This window comes from Hemitrygon akajei, unplaced genomic scaffold (genome assembly GCF_048418815.1).
Source record: "Hemitrygon akajei unplaced genomic scaffold, sHemAka1.3 Scf000173, whole genome shotgun sequence".
Classification (NCBI taxonomy): domain Eukaryota; kingdom Metazoa; phylum Chordata; class Chondrichthyes; order Myliobatiformes; family Dasyatidae; genus Hemitrygon; species Hemitrygon akajei.
In genome coordinates, this window is record NW_027332059.1 from 335,077 (window position 1) to 357,089 (window position 22,013).

Below are 22,013 nucleotides of genomic sequence, written 5' to 3' on the forward strand. Positions count from 1 at the left end.
GAGTGCAATGAAGATTCACCAGACTGATCCCTGGAGTGATGGGTCATCATATGGAGAAAGATCAAATGTGATTACCCTTTCATTTCGAGAATCGAGGATTCAGAGGTGAACACATTGAAATGCACAACATCATTACCGGTTGAACCAGGGATCCCAGTCTCTGGAAAAGTGGGTGGACTGTCCGGAACTGAGATGAGGGGAAATGTCTCCACTCCGCTGGATGTGAATGTCTGTAAATCCCCACCACAGAGGGCGGTGAAGACTTGGTGACTGTCCTCACATAAAACAGAGGCCGGCAGATGTGTGGAGACCGAAGGGATCGAGGAAATGAGGATCGGGGAGTAACATGTGGCTGAGATGGGAGAGCAGCCGTCATCTTGTTGATGGTTAGAATGTCCTACCTATTTCTCACTTGATGTTTCAGTGTTCCTGTCCAGTGAGGCCAGAGGAATGTGAATAGAAATTAGTGTTTATAAGCATAGAGTGATTTAAATAAAACCAGCACATTTCCTGTGTGTTCTGAATTGTGTGTCTGCCCGGGATGGGAATCGAAACTATAACTGTGAGAACTCTGTGACCTGGCGGTGGAGGGAAAGGGATCGGGGAAGATACGGAGGGGAAAAGCTAAATACGTATCCGGTGTACGTATGAAAATAGGATAGGGATATAATGAAATGATGTGGGAAATGTGGCGGTGGATTGGGCAGCGTGTGAGCAGGGGAGCAGAGACTCCGGGTCACGTGGGAGACCCAAAGTCACGTGACCACGTTTCACCGCGGATCCGCAGCACCTTTGGGTTTGTTTCTGATGACTGATGACGCTATTACAGATCGCGCATGCTCCGTTGTTTTTTCGTTCTTTGTGGAAGCGGGTCGGCGGAGGGTTCGGGATCGGGAGGGGTCCTTCCCCGCTAGGACGGGGAGCCAGGAACGGATTATTCTCTGCGGGGTAACACCAACAGTTTCTCTTCGGTGAGTACTGAAGCCGGTCCCAAGCGGAGAGGTCTGACGGTGGGTAGTGAGTTAACTTTCCCGAACTCAAACAAGAGAAAATCTGCAGATGCTGGAAATGCGAGCAACGCGCACAAAATGCTGGAGGAACTCAGCAGTCCGGGTAACAGCTAGGAAAATAGTACAGTCAACGTTACCGGCCGAAACCCTTCGGCAGGACATGAGAATAAAAGGTGGGGGTGAGGAAGAGACAGAGAAACACACGGTGATCGATGAAACCTGAAGGAGGAGGGAATGGACTGGCGGCCTGGCCTCGCGCCTTCACACCGAAACGCCTGAGATGAGCCGCCGCTCAGCCCGTGTTGTTATGGTCCTATTAGCAGGATGACGTAAAACATATTTCTATATTGACACTGAGGGAGAATTGTATAATTTGTATTCCTTGTATTATCTGAATGTACTTGCCTGTGATGCTGTCACAAGTCAGTGTTTCTCTGTATCTGTACCGTCCCGTACCTGTGCACTTGGCAATTAATTCAACAGGTCCTGAGAAATCTCAGTGAGATTTGATCAGTGATGATCATCTTGGCAGCTCGGTAGGTCGAATGTATGAGACAGTACACTGTTAAATGCAAAACCCTGAACAGTGTTGATGATCAGAGGGATCTCAGACTCCAAGTTCATCGCTCCCTGAAAGAGACTGCACAGATTGATCGGGTGGTTAGATGGCAAATGGCATGGTTGTCTTTATTAGTTGAAGCTTTGAGTTCAAAAGTCGGGAAGTTGTGTTGCAGCTGTTACGAGCCTGCGGTCGTACTGTGACTGTTTCTTTAAGAGCGCCGGCGGGAGGAGGCGGGACTATGACGTCAGTCACAGGCTGACGGCGCTAACTGTGGATTAACCATAAGAGAGAGAGAGAGAGAGAGAGAGAGAGAGAGAGAGAGAGAGAGAGAGAGAGAGAGAGAGAGAGAGAGAGAGAGAGAGAGAGAGAGAGAGAGAGAGCGATCTGCAGACAGACAGTCGGCCAATCTAAAGAGAGAGAGAGAGAGAGCGATCTGCAGACAGGCAGTCGGCCAATCTAAAGAGAGAGAGAGAGACTGGAAAAGCTGATCGCTTCAGTTTGTCGCAGCTGAGGCTTGGAACTCTCCTCTGCCCACAAGAGTGGGTTGATCATCGGTGCACAGAACCACAACGAATGTGTGTGGCTGTCACTTCGTATAATCCATAGGAGTGGGTTGTGGAATATCTTGTGATAACCATTGCCTGGGTATGTTGTGTGGTAATCCCTGGAAGACGGTATTCCTGTGACAGGTCACTTTCGCTGATAACTCGTATATGGACGGATTCAACGGATAAGAACTTCGTCGACGGTTATTTTGAAGTAACGGCCTTTTCTCTACGTTTCACCCTGGATTACAAATATCTCTCTCCCATCATTTATTCCGGGGATTACTGAACTTTCCTACTTTACCATCACAAGACTCTGAGCTTTTTTCCCTCAGGCTCGATAGTTTGGGAGTTATATTTACACATGTACACACATAACACTGTTAACTTTCCTTTATTTCGTTAAGTTATGAGAAGTAGATCCTAATAAAGAAATGGTTTAACATCAAAACCAGACTCTAGTGTGAAATCTGTTGCTGCTGGTTCGTTTCTAAAACGTTACAGTTCGTAACACAGCTTTATAAAACTAGTTAGACCACATCTGGAGTATTTCATACAGTTCTGGGCGCCCCCATTCTCGGAAGGATGTCGGGGCTTTGGAGAGGGTGTGGAAGAGGTTTACCAGGATATTGCCTGGATTAGAGGGCATGAGCTATAACGAGAGGCTGCACAAACTTGTGTTGTTTTCTCTAGACCGGCGCTGGCTGGGGTGAGACTAGATGGACGTTTACAAGGTTACGAGAGGAATAAATAGAGTGGACAGACGATATATTTTTCCTGGTGGTTGAAATGTCTAATACATTTAGGGTGAGAGGAGATGTGAGTGGTAAGTTTGCTTCTGTCCACAGAGTAATGGGTAGCTGGAGTAACTGCCCGGGAGAGGGGGGTCACGTGATCCACTTTGCCCCTCCCATTTAACCGCAGATGGGCAGCATATGTGCGTTGCTTCCGAGGCCCCGCCCTCCGGATGATGCACCAATCGCTTTGCGCATGCTCACAGTCTACAGGCGGGTTGCGTTCTGCGGATTCGGGATCACTGTCTGCGGGCCGAAGATATCACTTTTCCATCGGTGAGTATTGAGACCGATCCCGGACGGGGAGATCCGATGTTGGCCGTGAGCCCCGAAATGAAGGCCAATTACTCATTTAGTACCTGTAAGATTCAAAATTAAGATGTGCGTTTCTGACAGGTCCGGGTTAAAGTCAAAGGACAAATGTGATTTAATTATGTCTAGGGACAACTGTGATTTAATTATGTCTGGGTTAAAGTCTGTAAACAAGTGTGATCTAATTATGAATGCAGAAGCCTTGACAAAATTAACTGTTTGTGGAATCATTGAAGTCCTGAGATATGGACTATTGTTTTACAGAAACGTGTAAAAAAAACAACTCTAAATATGGAATGGAGTCAGGGAGGGGAGGGGTAAGGAAGAAGGATAAAACCTGCTGCCCTGTAAGGTTCAGGGTTCCCTTCTCTGAAGGGGCCCAGCTCTGCAGAACTGTTAATAAATTTTGTTTCCTTGAATTTGTCTTGAAGCCATTATTCGGGAGCATGGCTTGTTTCTGACAACTTGGGGCGCTCGTCCGGGATCCACACTCCAGCCGTGAGGGGGGCAAGGAAGGACATCAGAGAAAGTGCACCCTGCCGAGTTCGGCAGTCCCTGATTCCTTGCTCGTCGCCCCGCGCGGCTTGAGCGAGTGATATCCGGCGGACTCAAGGAAACAAAGAGGGGTTGTCGAGGCAGTTGAGACAGTGAGCGATCGAGTAATTTCTGTGCACAGGACCCAGGTAAGAAATTGAATTCCTGTAGAGACGTAGTACACAAGAATCGTGGAACTGCGGGGTTCCTGCAGGTGATTTCTCCTGTAGAGATGTAGTACACGAGAATTGTGGAACTGCGGGGTTCCTGCAGGTGATTTCTCCTGTAGAGACGTAGTACACGAGAATTGTGGAACTGCGGGGTGCCTGCAGGTGAATTCCTGGGCAATCGCGGGAATACATGTTCCGGAATTGGACAGGAGTGACCGAGCTATGTGATTATGCCCTATGCTGGTTACCAACGACAAATAGTTATAAATTGAAAATGATAAATGAAGGGGGACAGAAAAAGAATACATGGGAGGTGCTCGACCACCTGCCGCCCCATATGTGCCCCCTACCGCTCCGCAAATCGAAGACCCTGAGACGGAGATTGGCCAACAGCTGATTCGTGTTGAATTTGTATCGAAAGCATGGCCAGATAAAAAAAAACTGGAAAAACTAGAAGATTGGAATACTAAACCCTTAAGTGAACTACTTAGGGAGGCACAGAAAGTGTTTGTAAGAAGGGATGAAGAGAAGCAGAAGACGGCAAGGATAATGGTCCAGACAGTGCGACAAGTAACCGCAGATAGTAGAGAGAGAGACGGGGACCATGGTTGGATCGAGGTAGTAGCCAGGAGCAAGGAGGAGGGCTAAGGAAGGCTTTAAGATGTTTTCACTGCAATGAAGAAGGACACTTCAGGTGTGAGTGCCCCAGATACCGACGGGAAGTGCGCTCGTACGCTATGATGGAAGATGAAGACTAGGGAGGTCGGGGGTTCCACCCCTTGGGGATGAATTATCGGCAGGAACCCCTGGTAAATTTAAAAGTAGGTTCCCAAGGGTCAGATACAACCTTCATGGTAGATTCGGGTGCCGAAAGATCTAGCGTAATCCAGATACCTCCCGGCGCCCGAACTGGAACAAAGGTAATGGGAGTATCCGGTATTGGAGGCAAAATAATACAAGTACCTGTTATAGAAAAGGTGAAAATTGAACATGAGGATAGGGTAACGGGACAGGACCTACTTTTGTTACCCTCTGCGAGATTCAACCTGCTCGGGCGGGATCTGCAAGTCAGGCTAGGCATCGGGACTGTGCCCAGGAACGGGAAGATAATGGTACAGCTGTTTGCCCTCAGGGAAGAAGACGATAGGAAAATAAGCCCGGAGGTATGGTACCAGGAAGGGAACCGGGGGGGTTTGATGCACTTGATATCGAATGGAAGTACCATACCCCATGGCATCCCCAGAGTTCGGGAAGACTAGAACGAATGAACAGCACCCTAAAGGCACAACTGACCAAGTTGATGTTAGAAACCAAACTACCATGGACTAAGTGTCTCCCTATTGCCCTTTTAAGAATACGAACAGCGCCCCGCAAGGACATAGGAATATCCCCATATGAGATGTTGTTCGGACTCCCGTATTGGAATAAGGTGGAAGGGTACCCCACGCTACAAGGGGGTGATATCTTTGTAAGGGACTATTTACTGGCACTGTCCCGTTCCTTTGCAGAACTGCGGAAAAAGGGTCTCTTGGCCCAGACTCCGCTGCTCGATTTTGCTTTACGTCAGATCGTGCCTGGAGATTGGGTTCTGGTAAGGACCTGGAAGCCGGAGAAGTTACAGCCACAGTGGGAAGGCCCTTTCCAGGTCCTGCTAACAACAGAGGCGGCTGTAAGGACAAAAGAAAAAGGGTGGACACACGCATCCAGGGTAAAAGGACCGGTGAAGCCCGAAAGCCGCACTGAGTGGACCTGTGTTCCCGGTGAAGAACCGATGGTGGTGAGGCTAAAAAGGCAGCAAAAATGAACTCTATGTGGACTGTAACATTATTGACTGTAATATATTTGATTCTATATGTCGGGGAAATTGAAGGGAAATGTGACAAGTGCAGAACCGTGGTACGAGTGGGGCAGAGGGTGTTCCCAGGATCATTTGTATCCCACTCGCATGTGAATGATCGATGCTATGATCTAAGCAAGAGAGAAACATGTTGGGAGAATAGTAAACCTTATTACCAAGTCTATAATAAAGGATACATGGGACAGGGGGGGACCATGAGAAGTCTCAGCTGTCCCAGGAAAGACCGGAGTTCTTCCTCCTGCATCAGGAGGGTGACCGGAAGCTGGGAATTAAGCTGTTTGATTCATTAAGGAGAGAAACACGGGAGATAAAGGTGGATGAGTGGGGTGATGAGTGGCCACCGGCTCACATTATTGTATACTATGGGCCAGCGACCTGGGCCCAGGATGGGTCGTGGAGGTATCGCACTCCTGTCTACATGTTAAACCGAATTATTAGACTGCAGGCGGTGGTGGAAGTGATAACCAATCAAACGGCACTGGCATTGGAGCTGTTGGCAAAACAGCAGAGTCAGATGCGAACAGCAATATACCAGAACAGGCTGGCTGTGGATTACCTATTGGCCTCTGAAGGCGGGGTATGTGGGAAGTTCAATCTTACAAACTGTTGCCTTAAGATAGACGACAGTGGAAAGGCCGTGTTAAAAATATCCGACAAAATTCGGAAACTGGCCCAATGTGCCAGTACAAACCTGGAGATCCCTGGGGAACATGAGTTGGCTAGACGGGCTACTGGGAGGTAGTTGGTGGCGCACCGCTCTCCTAGTAGCAGGCGGGGGTTTACTGATTCTCTTACTTTTGCTGTGTTTGATTCCTTGTATACGAACACTGATCAGGCGCAGTATATTCCAGCTCCAGGCAGTAGCGATACCCCATCATGGGACAAACGAGCTAAAACGTATGCTATTAAAGAAGAACGTGGGCCCCCTGGGAGTGAGAGAAATGCTAGCTGAAACGCACATCTTAAAAAGAAAAAGGGTGGTATTGTAAGATTCAAAATTAAGATGTGCGTTTCTGGCAGGTCCGGGTTAAAGTCAAAGGACAAATGTGATTTAATTATGTCTAGGGACAACTGTGATTTAATTATGTCTGGTTTAAAGTCTGTAAACAAGTGTGATCTAATTATGAATGCAGAAGCCTTGACAAAATTAACTGTTTGTGGAATCATTGAAGTCCTGAGATATGGACTATTGTTTTACAGAAACGTGTAAAAAAACAACTCCAAATATGGAATGGAGTCAGGGAGGGGAGGGGTAAGGAAGAAGGATAAAACCTGCTGCCCTGTAAGGTTCAGGGTTCCCTTTTCTGAAGGGGCCCAGCTCTGCAGAACTGTTAATAAATTTTGTTTCCTTGAATTTGTCTTGAAGCCATTATTCGGGAGCGTGGCTCGTTTCTGACAGTACCCAGTTATCTGGGCTCGTCAGAAATGTGTCGACTTCACTGAATCTGCATTGAGCGATCCAAACCAGGAGCCCAGGCTGTCTATTTCCGCAGAACTGAAAGGGGAGTCCCGCCAACAGGTCACGTGAGGCTATGTACCGCAGATATGCCCCGTCCCCCGCTTTGTGACGCACGATCACGTCGTGTGTTGCTAACAAGGTTTGCAAGAATTATCTCAGAAATGATCGGCTTTATGTATGAGGAGCATTTGATGATTCTGGACCTGTGCTCAATGGAGTTCAGACGGGGGTGAAAGGGGAGGGGGTAGTCGAGGGGTGTATGGTTAAGTAAACCTACCGAATGCTGAAAAGCCTGGATACAGTGGACATGGAGAGGATGTTTCCATTAGACAGAGAATCTGTGATCTGATAGCACTGTCTCAGAATAAAGATGCTTCCCTTTAAAATTGAGGTGAGAAAAATTTCTTCAGCCAAAGGATGTCTGATTTGTGGAATTTGTTGCTGTAGAGGGTGGTCGAGGCTGCCATTTGGGTACGTTTATGACAGAGATTAATATATTGATGATTGCTAAGTCGCTTCAGGGTTACAGGAGGAAGGCAGGAATATGGTGTTGGAATAAAAATCAGCCATGGTTGAGTGGTGGGGCAGACCAGATGGATCGAATCACCTTATTCTGTTCCTGTGTCTTATGTCTTACCATACTGAATGATGGCTCCTTCTTCTCCCATATCGTTTTGTGACGTGTGAGGGACAATAAAAGATTGTTTACTGAGATCATTATATTTGCCTTCAACATTTAAATTTCAGTGAGTTTTCTTCTTAGTAACATTAAGCAGAAATATTTTGTTCTTTCTATTGTTAACGTGCTTCATTATCTTTCATGTTAAAGTTAGACCTGCGGTGAGAGATTTATTGGAAGAAAAACCTCAACTGGAAGCAAACCACAACTGAAGACGAGGGAACAGCAACAAGCGAACCAGCCTGAGGATTGAGAGCATCAACTGGAGAGAACCCATCTGATTCGAAGATTCCAGTGATTCAGTCAGGAGAAAGTTTGGTGAGTCTCATTTACTCAAACACTGGTCCTTTAGAGATTACATACCTGTACTAGGGAAGGAAGGAAATAGTTGGAAGTGAGACTGAATGTGCCCAGAGGAACCAGTTATGCCTCTGTCAGATCCAGTTGCAATCACTCTAGGTCTGGTAATGTGTTTCCAGCAGCCCAGTCCTTTAAAACCACTCTCATTCTGTCAAAGTCGAATCCGGATAAAGTCACTCAGAGACCGTATAAATACAAACTCTTTATTCCAAGCACCCGGGGCTTATTCAGTTAGTCACTCAAACAGGAAGAGTCTATGACTGTTCCTGTCCAATCCACTAACTGACTAACAATTCCCCTTACACCACAGATATATCTGTCCAGATACCCACCACACAAGGCAGGCTGGAGCCAAAGTTATTTACTACATGACAGCCCCTAAAGACAAATTACAAAATAGTCATAATGGCTTACACACAGAGAACTGACTGAAGCTGTCCTATCTCTACACGTGAGTGCACAAGGAGATGAGCATCCTGGAACCCGAGCTAGCTTCCATCAAGAAGAAATAGGGCTCAGCATGGCTTAGCACATCTGGTGCTCATCAGCAGTTTCTTTCAGAAAAGCAGGCTGCTATTGTTTAACCAAGTGTTAACCCTTTTGCATACTTTATCATTCCCTCCTTTTGATCATTACATGATCAACAAAGCAGTAGTTTTTTTACAGAGAAAGCAACTGAGTACAGCATTGACTTATCAGTAGGAAGAAACAGTGTACAACAGTTATTATTACAATGATGTGTACAACTATTAGGCCATAATGCAATATCATCCCCCATATATTAACAAACAGGCCTTCAAAGACCACCATTTCGAACCTTCAGTGAACCCGTGTAAATCCTGCTCTACTTTCTTGATGCTGTCAATCTCCCTGGCAGTGTGCTTGGAGAGAGATGTAATGTTAGACTCATCAGGGATATAGGTGCAGCATTCTGTGTCAATAATAACACAGGTTCCCCCTTTCTCAGCGAGGATAAAATCTAAAGCCATACGATTCTGTATGACTGTTTGCAGGATTGCAATCATTTCAGTGGATATTTCTGTTACTTGGGCCTTTGTTTCTGTCAGGGCCCCTGCAGTATTGTGGCCAGCTCAAGTGCTGTAGACAAATTGATTATCTCTGGTGAATTCCTGGCTACTCCATAGGAGAGAAAAGTGATCATCCAAAATCACTCAGTCTCAGTTAATCCTCTCCGCTGCCGGGCACCTGCAAGTATGGCCAGGATGCATGTTTCCCAGTGTAGGAAGTTCCGTTTGGTGGGAGCCTGAGATACCATCCCTCAAAACACTGACAGCCACAGTACCACAGTCCCTCACCTCACTTCCCCGGGTGTTGTTTGAGAAAGCCCAGGCTGAGAGTTCCTCACTCTGGTTGAGCGGGATTACTGACATTGGAATCATAGTTTACCATGCTGCGGAATTTCAGCACAAACCTAGCAGGCCCCTAGTTCTACCTGTTTGGCATCGGTGTGACAGACAAAGGTGTTAACATGGGTGCCCCCTGGATGCTGGGGTGAGCCCTGTCAAAGACATAAGCATGAATACCACTATCAGACAATACATTTTCCTTTAGTCCAAGAGTCATTCTACTCAGTTCCTTCAGTAACACGATTGCAGACTGTTCAGTGTATCCAACGAGATTGCCCCTTCAGTTTCACAGCCATGGAGTTGTCAGTAACACCTGATATGGTTGTCTCCACCGAGATCCGAGTTTCCCACAATCCCAGTTCTTGATCAGAACAATATTCCCAGGTTCTTGGGTGGGATAGTCACTCCTCTCTGCGGGGTAGTTCTCTTCCTTGTAAGCCTGTCATACCTGTGTATGTAATGCTTGGAGAATTTTGGTTATTTCCCATCTCTTCCCCAAGAGTATGAATTTTGAATTTTGCTGGTAGACTTTCTGGCAACAATGGTATACAAGGTCTTGGTCCCCAGGGTGTCCTCATGATGATTTCAGCTGGTGACAACACTGTTTTCCCCTGTGGGGTAACCCGCATGTGGAATAGGGCTAATGGTAGGTCCTTCAACCAAGTGAGTCCAGTAACCACAGTTAGTTTGGCCAATTTACTCTTCAGAGTGCCATTGACTCTTTCCACTATGCCAGCAGTCCGTGGGTGGTGTGCACAGTGGAATTGTTGCCTCATAGTTAGTTTGTTACATACCTCTTTGTTCACTGTCACAACAATATGTGGGCTATTGTCAGAGCTCAGCATCTCTGGCTTGTACCTGGGAATTACTTCCTGTAATAATACCTTCACAACAGTCATAGCTGTATTAGTGGTCATTGGAATAGCTTCAAACCATCTACTAAACACATCTATAATATCTAAGCAGTATCAATAGCAATGTACTCTAGGCAATTCAATAAAATCAACTTGTAGACAGGAAAAAGGTCTATCTGTCGAGGGAGTCATACCCAGTGTGCTGGTTACCAACCATTCCCTCCTTTCCCAGGTGTGTACAGTTCTGTATATAATCGACCAATATTGGTAAAAACTGTGTAGGAACACAAACCTGTCCCACTGGGGTGATCCAAAAACCTTGGTCGGGATCTTTCTGGCACCCCATCTGGGACCACAGTTTGCGCTCCTCATCAGAGGCGTCCTGCTGAAGTACGTACCTCCCACATGTCTGGCAAACCCGTTCTGCTTAAGTCACGGAGGATTGCTTGATGGGAACCCGAGGAGACTACAACTACCGAGGATTGTGCCGCACTTTTCGCTGTCTGATCTGGTAAAGCATTGCCTTTAGTGACCCAGTCCGACTGGCGGGTGTGGGCCGCACATTAATAATAGTCAAAACTCGAGGTAGCTGTAGAGCGGTGAGTAAGTTGTTTATAAAGGTGGCATTACTAATGGGGTGGCCAAAGCAAGACAGAAATCCCCCTGTTCCCAGAGAGCCCCGTAGTCATGTACAGCTCCAAATGCATAATGGGAGTCTGTGTGAACGTTCGCACTTTAGTCTGTTGCTAGGATACAGGCAGGAGTCAGAGCAAACAGCTCAGCCTCCTGGGTGGAGACAGCTGCTTCAAAAGAGGCCTGCTCAATTATTTCACTGTCTGTCACTATCACATAGTCAGAATATTGTTTTCCTGCTGGATCCACAAAAGAACTTCATATCCTCATAAAACATTTACTCAGGCTTGAGGGCGTATTGCGGAATGGATGGGAGAATCTTTCACGGTGATCCAGATGGGGGGCAGTTGGTGCGGCCGTCTTCTTAGCCTGAGGTTGCCCAGAGACGGGGTACAACGTCTAGGGTTCAGTCAATATTGATAGAGTGTTTTACAAGATGTCCTGTCTTCACCTCAGACTCCTTCCAGTATTGGAGTTGTCCCGCGACCAAGTTTTGCCAGTCTCCCTTGTTGCTGGAGGCTTGTTACATCAAAATGTAAGCAAGGAACCCTAGGGTCTTTGGTTTGAACCCGGGGCAAACCCTGACCCTGGTAGTATGGGGAACAACCAGTCCTGTCTGTCGCCAAAGAAATCTGGAACTTCGGCCAGAAATGCACTGCCCTCTTTTCCTTTAACCTCTCCAATCACCGTGACTGGGAACTTCTGTCCCTCGAGGGGGACCTAGTACTGGCTTTCCTCAGTTGAGCACCCCGGAGGGTCATAGCACAGAGTCACATGAGGGTCGGCCGCTGGCAGAAGGGGTTCAAACACAATGGAGTCCAGATTAAGTGCCCACCACTGGGGGGGTGCCAGTAACTGGAGAAGCTGTCGGTTGTTCACTAGTCCCAGGGTAATACCCTTGTCCACGCAGAGAATCTCGACTTCCAATGGACAGAGCAAGTCCCTCTCTGCTAGATTACACCCCAACTGGTGGTGACTGTAAATAAAACCTCACACTGGTTCCCCTAGAATTCCACCTGCAGTGGCTGGGTACGTGGATACGTACATTCCATTCATTCAAACCCAAACAGAGTCTGATAGCTGTTTTCTCTTTTCCGATACTATTTCCTGATCGAGAGTGGTTGTGGTTGCCCCATATCAATCATAAACGGAACAGGAATTCCAGCAACTTGCAATATTACACTGGGCTCTTCCTGAGGAGTGGTACTCACGGTAGGAAGCATCATTGATTGTCAATTTCTAAACAGGTTGTTGTCCCCACCTGTCCCTTGGTAGGTTTTTGTTTCCATTTCTTATCCCCAGATACAGCACACAATGTCAGGTCCCAATAATATGTCAAAGCTCTTTGCATTCGATTTCAATCATTGTCAGGCCAATCCATATTATTTGTTTTAATCATGTTGGCTATCTTAGTTGGTAAGCATTGGAGCAGTAAGGTGTTAAACTGGGGAACGGATTCCCATCATTAAAGACTCAGTCTCCTGCGAAAGTGCCGTAGCAGGCCACAAATCACTCCCAATAGTCTATTCCCAATTCCCCAGGCTTAGGTTTGCATTCAAGAACTGCAGTGATGTTTACAGGTTGCTGGAAAGCCCTTTCCAAGGCTTGAATAATCTGGTCTGTCTGTTCATTCTCATTATGGTTTCCTGGCTGTAACTCCTGATAGGTTTGGTATCTCAATCCTGCCTTCCATTTCCGCCCCTCAACAGCTGAGAGAATCATGTAGCAGAGACCGAATAAATCTTGCAGGGTCGCATTAAACATTTGGATAGTACTGCGGACACACTGAGCAAACTGTGCTGGTTTTTCTTTTCTACCTGGGACCTGATTCATGATCATTATCATTTCTTGAGGCTTCCAGGGTGCATACACAGGAATCACTGAGGACTGTCCCTCCTCCTGCTCGTGGATTGGGCAGCATTCGGGTGGGCAATTGCCTTTAGAACCATAGAACATTACAGCACAGTAACAGGCCTTTTGGCCCTTCTTGGCTGTGCCAAACCATTTTTCTGCCTAGTCCCACTGACCTGCCCCTGGGCCATATCCCTCCAAACCCCTCTCATCCATATACCTGTCCAAGTTTTTCTTAAATGTCAAAGGTGAGCCCGCATTCACCACTTCCTCTGGCAGCTCATTCCACACTCCCACCACTCCCTGAATGAAGAAGCCCCCCACTGATGTTCCCTTTAAACTTTTCACCCTTAACCCATGACCTCTAGTTTTTTTCCCCCTGGCCTCAGTGGCAAAAGCCTGCTTGCATTCACTCTATCTATACCCATCATAATTTTATACATCTCTATCAAATCACCGCTCATTCCCCTATGCTCCAGGGAATAAAGTCCTAACCTATTCAACCTTTCTCTGTAACTCGGTTTCTCAAGTCCCAGCAACATCCTTGTAAACCTTCTTTGCACTCTTTCAATCTTATTAATACCCCTCCTGTAATTAGGTGACCAAAACTGCACACAATACTCCAAATTCTGTCTCACCAATGTCTTATACAACCTCACCATTACATTCCAACTCTTATACTCAATACTTTGATTTATAAAGGCCAATGTACCTAAAGCTCTCTTTACAACTTTTAGGGAATTATGTATCTGTACTCCCGGATCCCTCTGTTCTACTGCACTCCTCAGTGTCCTACCATTTATCTTGTATGTTTTACCTTGATCTTCCGAAGTGCAATACATCACACTTGTCCGCATTAAACTCCATCTGCCATTTTTCAGCCCATTCCTCCAACTAGTCCAAATCCCTCTGCAAGCTTTGAAAACCTTCCTCACTGACAACTACACCTCCAATTTTTGTATCATCGGCAAATTTGCTGATCCAATTTGCCACATTATCATCCAGATCATTGATATAGATAACAAATAACAATGGACCCAGCACTGATCCCTGTGGCACACCACTAGTCACAGGCCTCCACTCAAGAGTAGCAATCCTCCACTACCACTCTCTGGCTTCTTCCATTGAGCCAATGTCTTTGTGGAGCCATTACCTCTGGGGTTCTATTGGATTCTTCCCTCCCTGTCTCGGAATAATCGTACGTATTCCCTTTCCGAATCTCATGGTATAGGGACCTCCCCCTTCCCTGCCGCCACTGTTTTACCCGAGTGGTCACCGTATCTGAGTACTGGGAGGATAGGGGTTCGGGAGCACTGGGTGCACTCGGCTCCTGGTGAGGTGTTGGGGGGGGAGTACCTTGGGTGCCCACACCTCATCACAGTCACTGTCCTGTAACAGGGTTGGTATGCCAGACATGGGTTTGGGATCTCTTGTTTCCCTATCAGTTCGAACTTCAGACTGACATTCCTGCCATTCTCTCCTATCTAGGCTAGACTCAGTTTGCTTATGTTTTTATCCCTGCTCTTGTTTTCTTCGTCTATCCACCCATTCACGCACCGCTTTTAGTGTCTCCCAAACTTTGGCGTTCCTCCTGCTGAACGTACCCTTTGTCACATGCATTATTCCTCCAACTTGCTAATAATGTACCGTTCCACTTTGCATCTGCCTTATCCTTCCATTTCCTTTCCAACAATTTCCACTTCTTTCCACAGTTCTTTTTCCATATCAAATTTACTGCTTGTTCTCATGAGGTAATATCCCTGGTTCCCCCACAGTGGCCAGATTTTGTCCCCCAATTTCTTATTCAGTGCTGCACTCAACATGCGCAAATCTTTTTCCTTGTCTGGAAAACTCTCACACATTGTGTAGGGCTGCTCCCGGCCCACTCATATCAATCGACTGCAATTGACCCATGTTCTCTAAGTAATTTACCCGGCACAAAGCCTCCTGCTTAATTAACAAACAGATACATTTACCCAGCTGACACCTCCTGTCCATTTAATAAATTTACCCGGCTGGCACTTCATGCTCATTTAATTAATTTACCCGGCACGTCTGCCTCCTGTCTACTTAGTGAAATTTACCTGGAACCGCCTCCTGCCCACTTACTAAAATTTTGCCTCCCTTATACGAGTCTCCCAACAGATTCTTTCCTGATCCCGTCAAGGTATACGATTAGCCTTGGGCGAGGGACCGTACCCCGAAAGGAACGAACGGAGAGCGATGAAAGATAAAATACCTATTGAGTGCCCGGTCAGTCTCCGCCATCCCCAGAGTGGTCCAGCCACTTACTCAGCCCGTCTGCTTGGCACTCCCTATATTGGGATCCTGTTCGAGACACTAAACGTTAAAGTGGAATCTGAATAAAACTTGGGAGACCAGGTTCTTATCGTCACCACGGTTTATTGCGCATTCTCCTGCAGGAGTTTGAGACCCAGTTGTCAAAGGGAAGGCACGTAAGCACTGCCACCATCTGACAAGTGGACTGAATCAGTCAGGTTACAGCCGTGTATTTATACATGAACCCAGACATTTATATATAGTAAGCCCCAGACTTTACTATTGCAAAACTTAATTACATAGATAAGAGAGTTTGCTAAATGAAGGTTTTAATTACAGGTGGATGTACTGTCCAGTCCTTATCAGTTATTCCCATTGCAAGGCCCTGACTTAATTACAGACAGATGTTCATTCCTGTCCTTATCAGCGAGTTCTCCTCCCTTCACTCAAATGAGGGTACAATGTATAATGTTATCAGCTAATGAGGGTGCAATGCATAATGTTATCAGCTCTCAGTGTGTCTCTCTGCAAGCCACAGAGAACTGGTAATGAGCCTGTCTTAGCAAACCACTGAACACAAAGTTGACTTCAGTTCAAAAATTCCTGTTCAGTCCCAAATATTCTTTTAGCCAGAGCTTACATAGGGTCAAAATGTTTTTTTTTTTATGTATGTATCCTTAATTCCTCAGGAGGTTTCATGGGAAATATTTATGTCCAATATAGAAACTGGTGTTACCTATGTGTATTGTGGTGATGCAAAAGTTGCTGGAAAATTTACAAATGGGAAGAAGTGGAGTGATATTTGAAACTCTGACTTTTCAAACCATAATTTAGCAAACAAACCACTTACGGACAATATGCAAGACCTTTGGTGAGAAAATCCTTCATTGACCTACAAGTATCTGGGAGTACAGTTAGACGAGAAGCTAGACTGGACTGCCAACACAGATGCCTTGTGCAGGAAGGCACAGAGTCGACTGTACTTCCTTAGAAGGTTGGCGTCATTCAATGTCTGTAGTGAGATGCTGAAGATGTTCTATAGGTCAGTTGTGGAGAGCGCCCTCTTCTTTGTGGTGGCGTGTTGGGGAGGCAGCATTAAGAAGAGGGACGCCTCACGTCTTAATAAGCTGGTAAGGAAGGCGGGCTCTGTCGTGGGCAAAGTACTGGAGAGTATAACATCGGTAGCAGAGCGAAGGGCGCTGAGTAGGCTACGGTCAATTATGGAAAACCCTGAACATCCTCTGCATAGCACCATCCAGAGACAGAGAAGCAGTTTCAGCGACAGGTTGCTATCGATGCAATGCTCCTCAGACAGGATGAAGAGATCAATACTCCCCAATGCCATTTGGCTTTACAATTCAACCACCAGGAGTAAGATATGTTAAAGTGCCGGGGTTGATTGTATTTAATGTATTTAAGTAAACTACTTAAGAACTTTTTAAAAGCTATTATTAATGCTTTTTGAGAGAGTGATTTAGATGCATATCATATTTTTACTGAGTTAAGTATTGTATGTAATTAGTTTTGCTATAACAAGTGTATGGGACATTGGAAAAAATGTTGAATTTCCCCATGGGGATGAATAAAGTATCTATCTATCTATCTTTCTATCTACAGGCCTGCTATATAGTGTGAGAGAGCAGATGAACTCGATCGAACCCAGAGGAGATCAAAGTTCTTATTGACAGTGATTTGCTAGCTGTTAAAATGAATACCTCACTATATAAAAATCACTATGCACATTTTGTCACTGGGTAAAAAAATGTACAGTACATGATTTATGTGCACACTGGTCATTACAAGTTAGAGGGGATATTGGTGGGAAGGTGGGGAGACCTCCAGTGTCCCTGATACCCTCACCTACAAGATGTGCATCCAGCTGCAGCTTGTAACCCTGCACCTTAAGGAGTTGGAACTTGAAATGGATGAATTCTGGATCAGCTGGGAGTCTGTTATATACATGAGGGGTAGAAATCTTTACGTTACGTCTCAATCTAAATGTGCAATGTGTAAGTTATAGTAATTTCTAATAAATAGTTTGTACATAGGATAGTCAATATAGCAGAAATGCAATTCCATCAGCATGAATTAATGAGTCTGATGGCCTGGTAGAAGATGATGTCCTGAAGCCTATTAGTCCTTTTGCTGTGGGACCGTTTCCTGGATGGTAGCAGCAGGAACAGTTTGTGGTTGTGATGAATTGGGTTCCCAATATCCTTTGGGCCCCTTTTAAACACCTGTCTCTGTAAATGCCCTGAATCATGGGAAGTTCACATCTACAGATGCGCTGGGCTGTCTGCACCACTCTCTGCAGGTTCCTGAGATTGAGGGAAGTACAGTTCACATACCAGGCAGTGATGCAGCCAGTCAGGATGCTCTCAATTGTCTCCCTGTAGAATGCTCTTAAGATTTGGGCCCATACCAAATGTCTTCAATGATCTGAGGTGAAAAAGGGGCTCCTTTGCTCTTTTCACAACACGGCCGGTTTGTACAGACCATGTGAGATCCTTGTTGATGTTTGTGCTGAGGATCTTAAAGCTGTTCACCCTCTCAACCCCAGATCCATTGATATCTTGATGTCAATAGGGGTTAGCCTGTCTCCAATCCTCCTGTCATCCACAATCAGCTCCTTTGTTTTTGTGCCAATGAGGGAGAGTTTGTTTTCTTGACACCAGTCAGATGTTATTCAGACCGCAGACAGAGTCAGCAATCAAATGGTTGAGCATGGTGCGATGAATGTGCTGAGCTGTGTATATCACAATGCAAGAAGCATCGTAGGAAAGCCAGATGAGCTCAGGACAGGGAATTATGATATTGTAGCCATTACTGGGACTTGCTTACACCCAACAGTCTGAGGGATTTAGAGGAACAAATTTGTAGAGAGATTGCAGACCATGCCAAGAAACAAAGGTTGATTCAGTAAATGATGTTAACTTTCCATATATTGTCTGGGACTCCCATACTGTAAAAGACTAGATACAGCAGAGTTTGTCAAATGTGCCCTTAATCAGTACGTAGAATTCCCGATGTAGAAGTGTGCAATAAGCCGTTAGGAAGTGATCCAGGGCTGGTGACAGAAATTAGTGATCATAATCCATGAAATTCAAAGTAACGGTGGAAAAAGAGAGGTCTGGACCACGGGTTGAGATTCTGAATTGGAGAAAGGTCAATTTAGATGGTTTCAGAAAGGATCTGACAAGTGTGCTATGGGACAGGCTGTTTTCTGGCAAAGGAGTACTTGGTAACTGGGAGGCCTTCAGAAGTGAAATTCTGATGGTGTAGAGCTTGCATGTGCCTGATAAAATAAAAGTTGAAAGGTAACTGGTGCAGGGAACCTTGGTTTTCAAGAGATATTCAGGCCCCGGATATTTTGTTCCTCTAAATGCCTCAGACTGTTGGGTGCTACCAAGACTCATTAATGACTACAATATCATAATCCCATGCCCTGAGCTCATCTGGCTTTTTTTTAGTCATCTTCTGTTGGTTTCTAAAAGCTTCCATATAGGTTTTGCTCTATATTTTGCCCTCTCTTTGGCTTTGGCTTCTCAGTTTAGCTACAGTTTTGTCCTCCTGCCTGTCCAATGCTTCCACTCCCAGGAATCCATGCAGCTCAGTGGGAACAGGGAATGGAGACACTCAAATGGAGCCAGGTCACAGATTGTACATGGCAGAAGTGCCCCATTCTTATAGAGATAGGAAGTGCATCAGAGAATTTGAGGGTCATTCCAGATACCAGCTCTGTGTCCTGTTAGAAGATGATTTCTGTCTCCAGCTTGGGTTGAACTTCATTGTAACAGTTTAATGCCAGATGACACCTTGATAACCCAAGTGTTCTCACTGCAATGATGCCCTTCACCCATTGATGGATTTTGTAAATTGTTTTACAGGTTAAAAATGATGAAGACCTTTTCTACGGGAATCTCGAACACAACACACCAGTTTTGTTGTCTCTGTCCAGATATTTAAGAAGTGGAGCAAGGGATTCACTGGATCATCCTTCCTGCTCAGACTGTGGGAAGGGATTCACTTGCTCATCACAACTGAAGGTACATCAGCGAGTTCACACTGGGACAAGGCCATTCACCTGTTCTGTGTGTGAGAAGGGATTCAGAAAGTCTTCCCACCTGTGGACACACCAGTTAATTCACATTGGGAAGAGGATGGCCGCCTGCAGAATTTGTGGGGAAGGATTCACTTGGTCATCTGACCTAATGGCTCACCAGCAAATTCACACCAGGGAGCGGCCGTTCACCTGCTCAGACTGTGGGAAGGGATTCACTTGCTCATCTCAACTGAAGGTACATCAGAGAGTTCACACTGGAGAGAGGGCGTTCACCTGCTCAGACTGTGGGAAGAAATTCAGTTGCTCATCTCAATTGAAGGTACATCAACGAGTTCACACCGGGGAGAGGCCGTTCAGCTGCTCAGACTGTGGGATGGGATTCATTTGCTCATCTAATTTGAAGGTACACCAATCAGTTCACACTGGAGAGAGGCCTTTCACCTGCTCAGACTGTGGGAACGGGTTCACTCAGTCATCTAAACTGAAGATACATCAGAGAGTTCACTCTGGAGAGAGGCCATTCACCTGCTCAGACTGTGGGAAGGGATTCACTCAGTCATCTCAACTGAAGGTACATCAGCGAGTTCACACTGGAGAGAGGCCGTTCAGCTGCTCAGACTGTGGGATGGGATTCATTTGCTCATCTAATTTGAAGGTACACCAATCAGTTCACACTGGAGAGAGGCCTTTCACCTGCTCAGACTGTGGGAAGGGATTCACTCAGTCATCTAAACTGAAGATACATCAGAGAGTTCACACTGGAGAGAGGCCATTCACCTGCTCAGACTGTGGGAAGGGATTCACTCAGTCATCTCAACTGAAGGTACATCAGCGAGTTCACACTGGAGAGAGGCCATTCACCTGCTCAGACTGCGGGAAGGGATTCACTCAGTCATCTCAACTGAAGGTACATCAGCGAGTTCACACTGGAGAGAGGCCGTTCAGCTGCTCAGACTGTGGGATGGGATTCATTTGCTCATCTAATTTGAAGGTACACCAATCAGTTCACACTGGAGAGAGGCCATTCACCTGCTCAGACTGTGGGAAGGGATTCACTCGGTCATCTCAAGTGAAGATACATCAGAGAGTTCACTCTGGAGAGAGGCCATTCACCTGCTCAGACTGTGGGAAGGGATTCGCTCGGTCATCTAAACTGAAGATACATCAGAGAGTTCACACTGGAGAAAGGCCATTCACTTGCTCAGACTGTGGGAAGGGATTCATTCGTTTGTCCTCCCTAATTGCTCACCAGCAAGTTCACAACAGGGAGTGGCTGTTCACCTGCTCGGACTGTGGGAAGGGATTCACTCAGTCATCTCAACTGAAGGTACATCAGCGAGTTCACTCTGGGGAGAGGCCATTCACCTGCTCAGAGTGTGGGAAAGGATTCACTCGGTCATCCAACCTACAAGCGCACCAGTCAGTTCACACTGGGGAGAAGCCGTTCACCTGCTCAGAGTGTGGGGAAGGATTCACTCAGTCATCCCACCTACAAGCGCACCTGTCAGTTCACACTGGGGAGAGACCGTACACCTGCTTAGACTGTGGGAAGGGATTCGCTTCATCATCTCAACTGCAGAGACACCAGCGAGTTCACATTGGGTAGAGGCCTTTCTCCTGCTGTGAATGTGGAAAGGGATTCACTCAGTCATCTAACCTTATGTAACTCTCACTTCACCTAGCAGCTTAATATAGGGGGTGTTCACGCCACCCCCCCCCCCCAGCATGGCCAAACTAAAGAAATCTCGTTTGGGTGGATGCTGCGCGATGTGTCCCCTGTTACAAATCAGTACCCGAAATAACAAACAATGCACAATATGTCATTAAAGGACTGAGCTCTATAATTCTTACTTTCACTATAGGGTTAGTAAAGAAAAAATAAGGGCCCATTTTCTCCATTTGTGTCTTCTCATCTGTCCCAGCAAGCGACCGTGAAAATCTCTCTTCCAGACTCAATGAAAGAACATTTCTCTCATTGGATAGCATCGCACGCCACAACCCTTTTATCTCTGCTACAGAGAAACCATTACCTCAGCAGTGAAACATTACAGAGAGGCCATTACATTAGCAGTGAAACATTGCAGCATGTTACACTTGTGACAGAACCGGGTTCACACTGGGGAGAAAGTTTCAATAAGCTGCATGCTGGATATTTGTCCATCACCATTGCTGAATGCAATTTCGAGAGTGACTGTTTGTGCTGAACTCTGCAATTATTGCTGCTGCTCACCACACCCAGTTCTGCACCCTGGTCACTGGGCATGGGAGGAGTTCCTTCTGCTGCACCTTCACCTTTAATGGGACTGGATCAGTGACAAATAAATCAGTTCTATTTTAAACTGTCTCCGGTATTTAGTGAATTTACAACACACCTAGTGTACAGTAGAGAATTAACTCATGCCGGCTGGACCCTGCCAGTGATACTGTTTGTGACAGTCCTTTTACATCTTCCCTTGTTGTTCATCTCTCACTCTCCCTGTGGGGGGGTTCCAGTCACTACTCTGTGGGTGAAGAGGTTTCCCTTGAATTTTCTGCAGATTGAGGAAGTCGAGCTGACTGCAGTTCTGTCTGAGATGTTCTTCGCCCCTAAAATCTCTGGGCTGAGGAAGAATGACATTAGTTGTTAACCTCCCTATTCAGGGCTCATTTCCACATTATTTGTCATTTTCCCTGCTTCTGAAG

The 22,013-nt window shown here is 46.1% G+C and overlaps 1 protein-coding gene across 4 annotated transcripts; it reads left to right on the forward strand.

Annotated features, from left to right (window-relative positions):
- The first annotated feature begins 897 nt into the window (after positions 1-897).
- On the forward strand, positions 898-21,670 carry LOC140724214 (uncharacterized). 4 transcript variants are annotated; one of them, XM_073038703.1, is made up of 5 exons: positions 898-971; positions 3,125-3,187; positions 3,655-5,704; positions 8,074-8,241; positions 19,156-21,670. In XM_073038703.1, exon 5 carries the CDS (start codon positions 19,429-19,431, stop codon positions 20,935-20,937), a length of 1,509 nt encoding a protein of 502 aa, XP_072894804.1. In that variant the 5' UTR covers positions 898-971; positions 3,125-3,187; positions 3,655-5,704; positions 8,074-8,241; positions 19,156-19,428; the 3' UTR covers positions 20,938-21,670. The 4 variants fall into 4 exon arrangements, 3 of the variants coding, with proteins under 3 accessions (XP_072894804.1, XP_072894803.1, XP_072894805.1); XR_012098064.1 differs by lacking the exons at positions 898-971; positions 19,156-21,670 and adding an exon at positions 16,886-17,448 and having other exon boundaries at positions 2,049-5,704; XM_073038702.1 differs by lacking the exon at positions 898-971 and having other exon boundaries at positions 2,049-5,704.
- Positions 21,671-22,013: the final 343 nt, after the last annotated feature.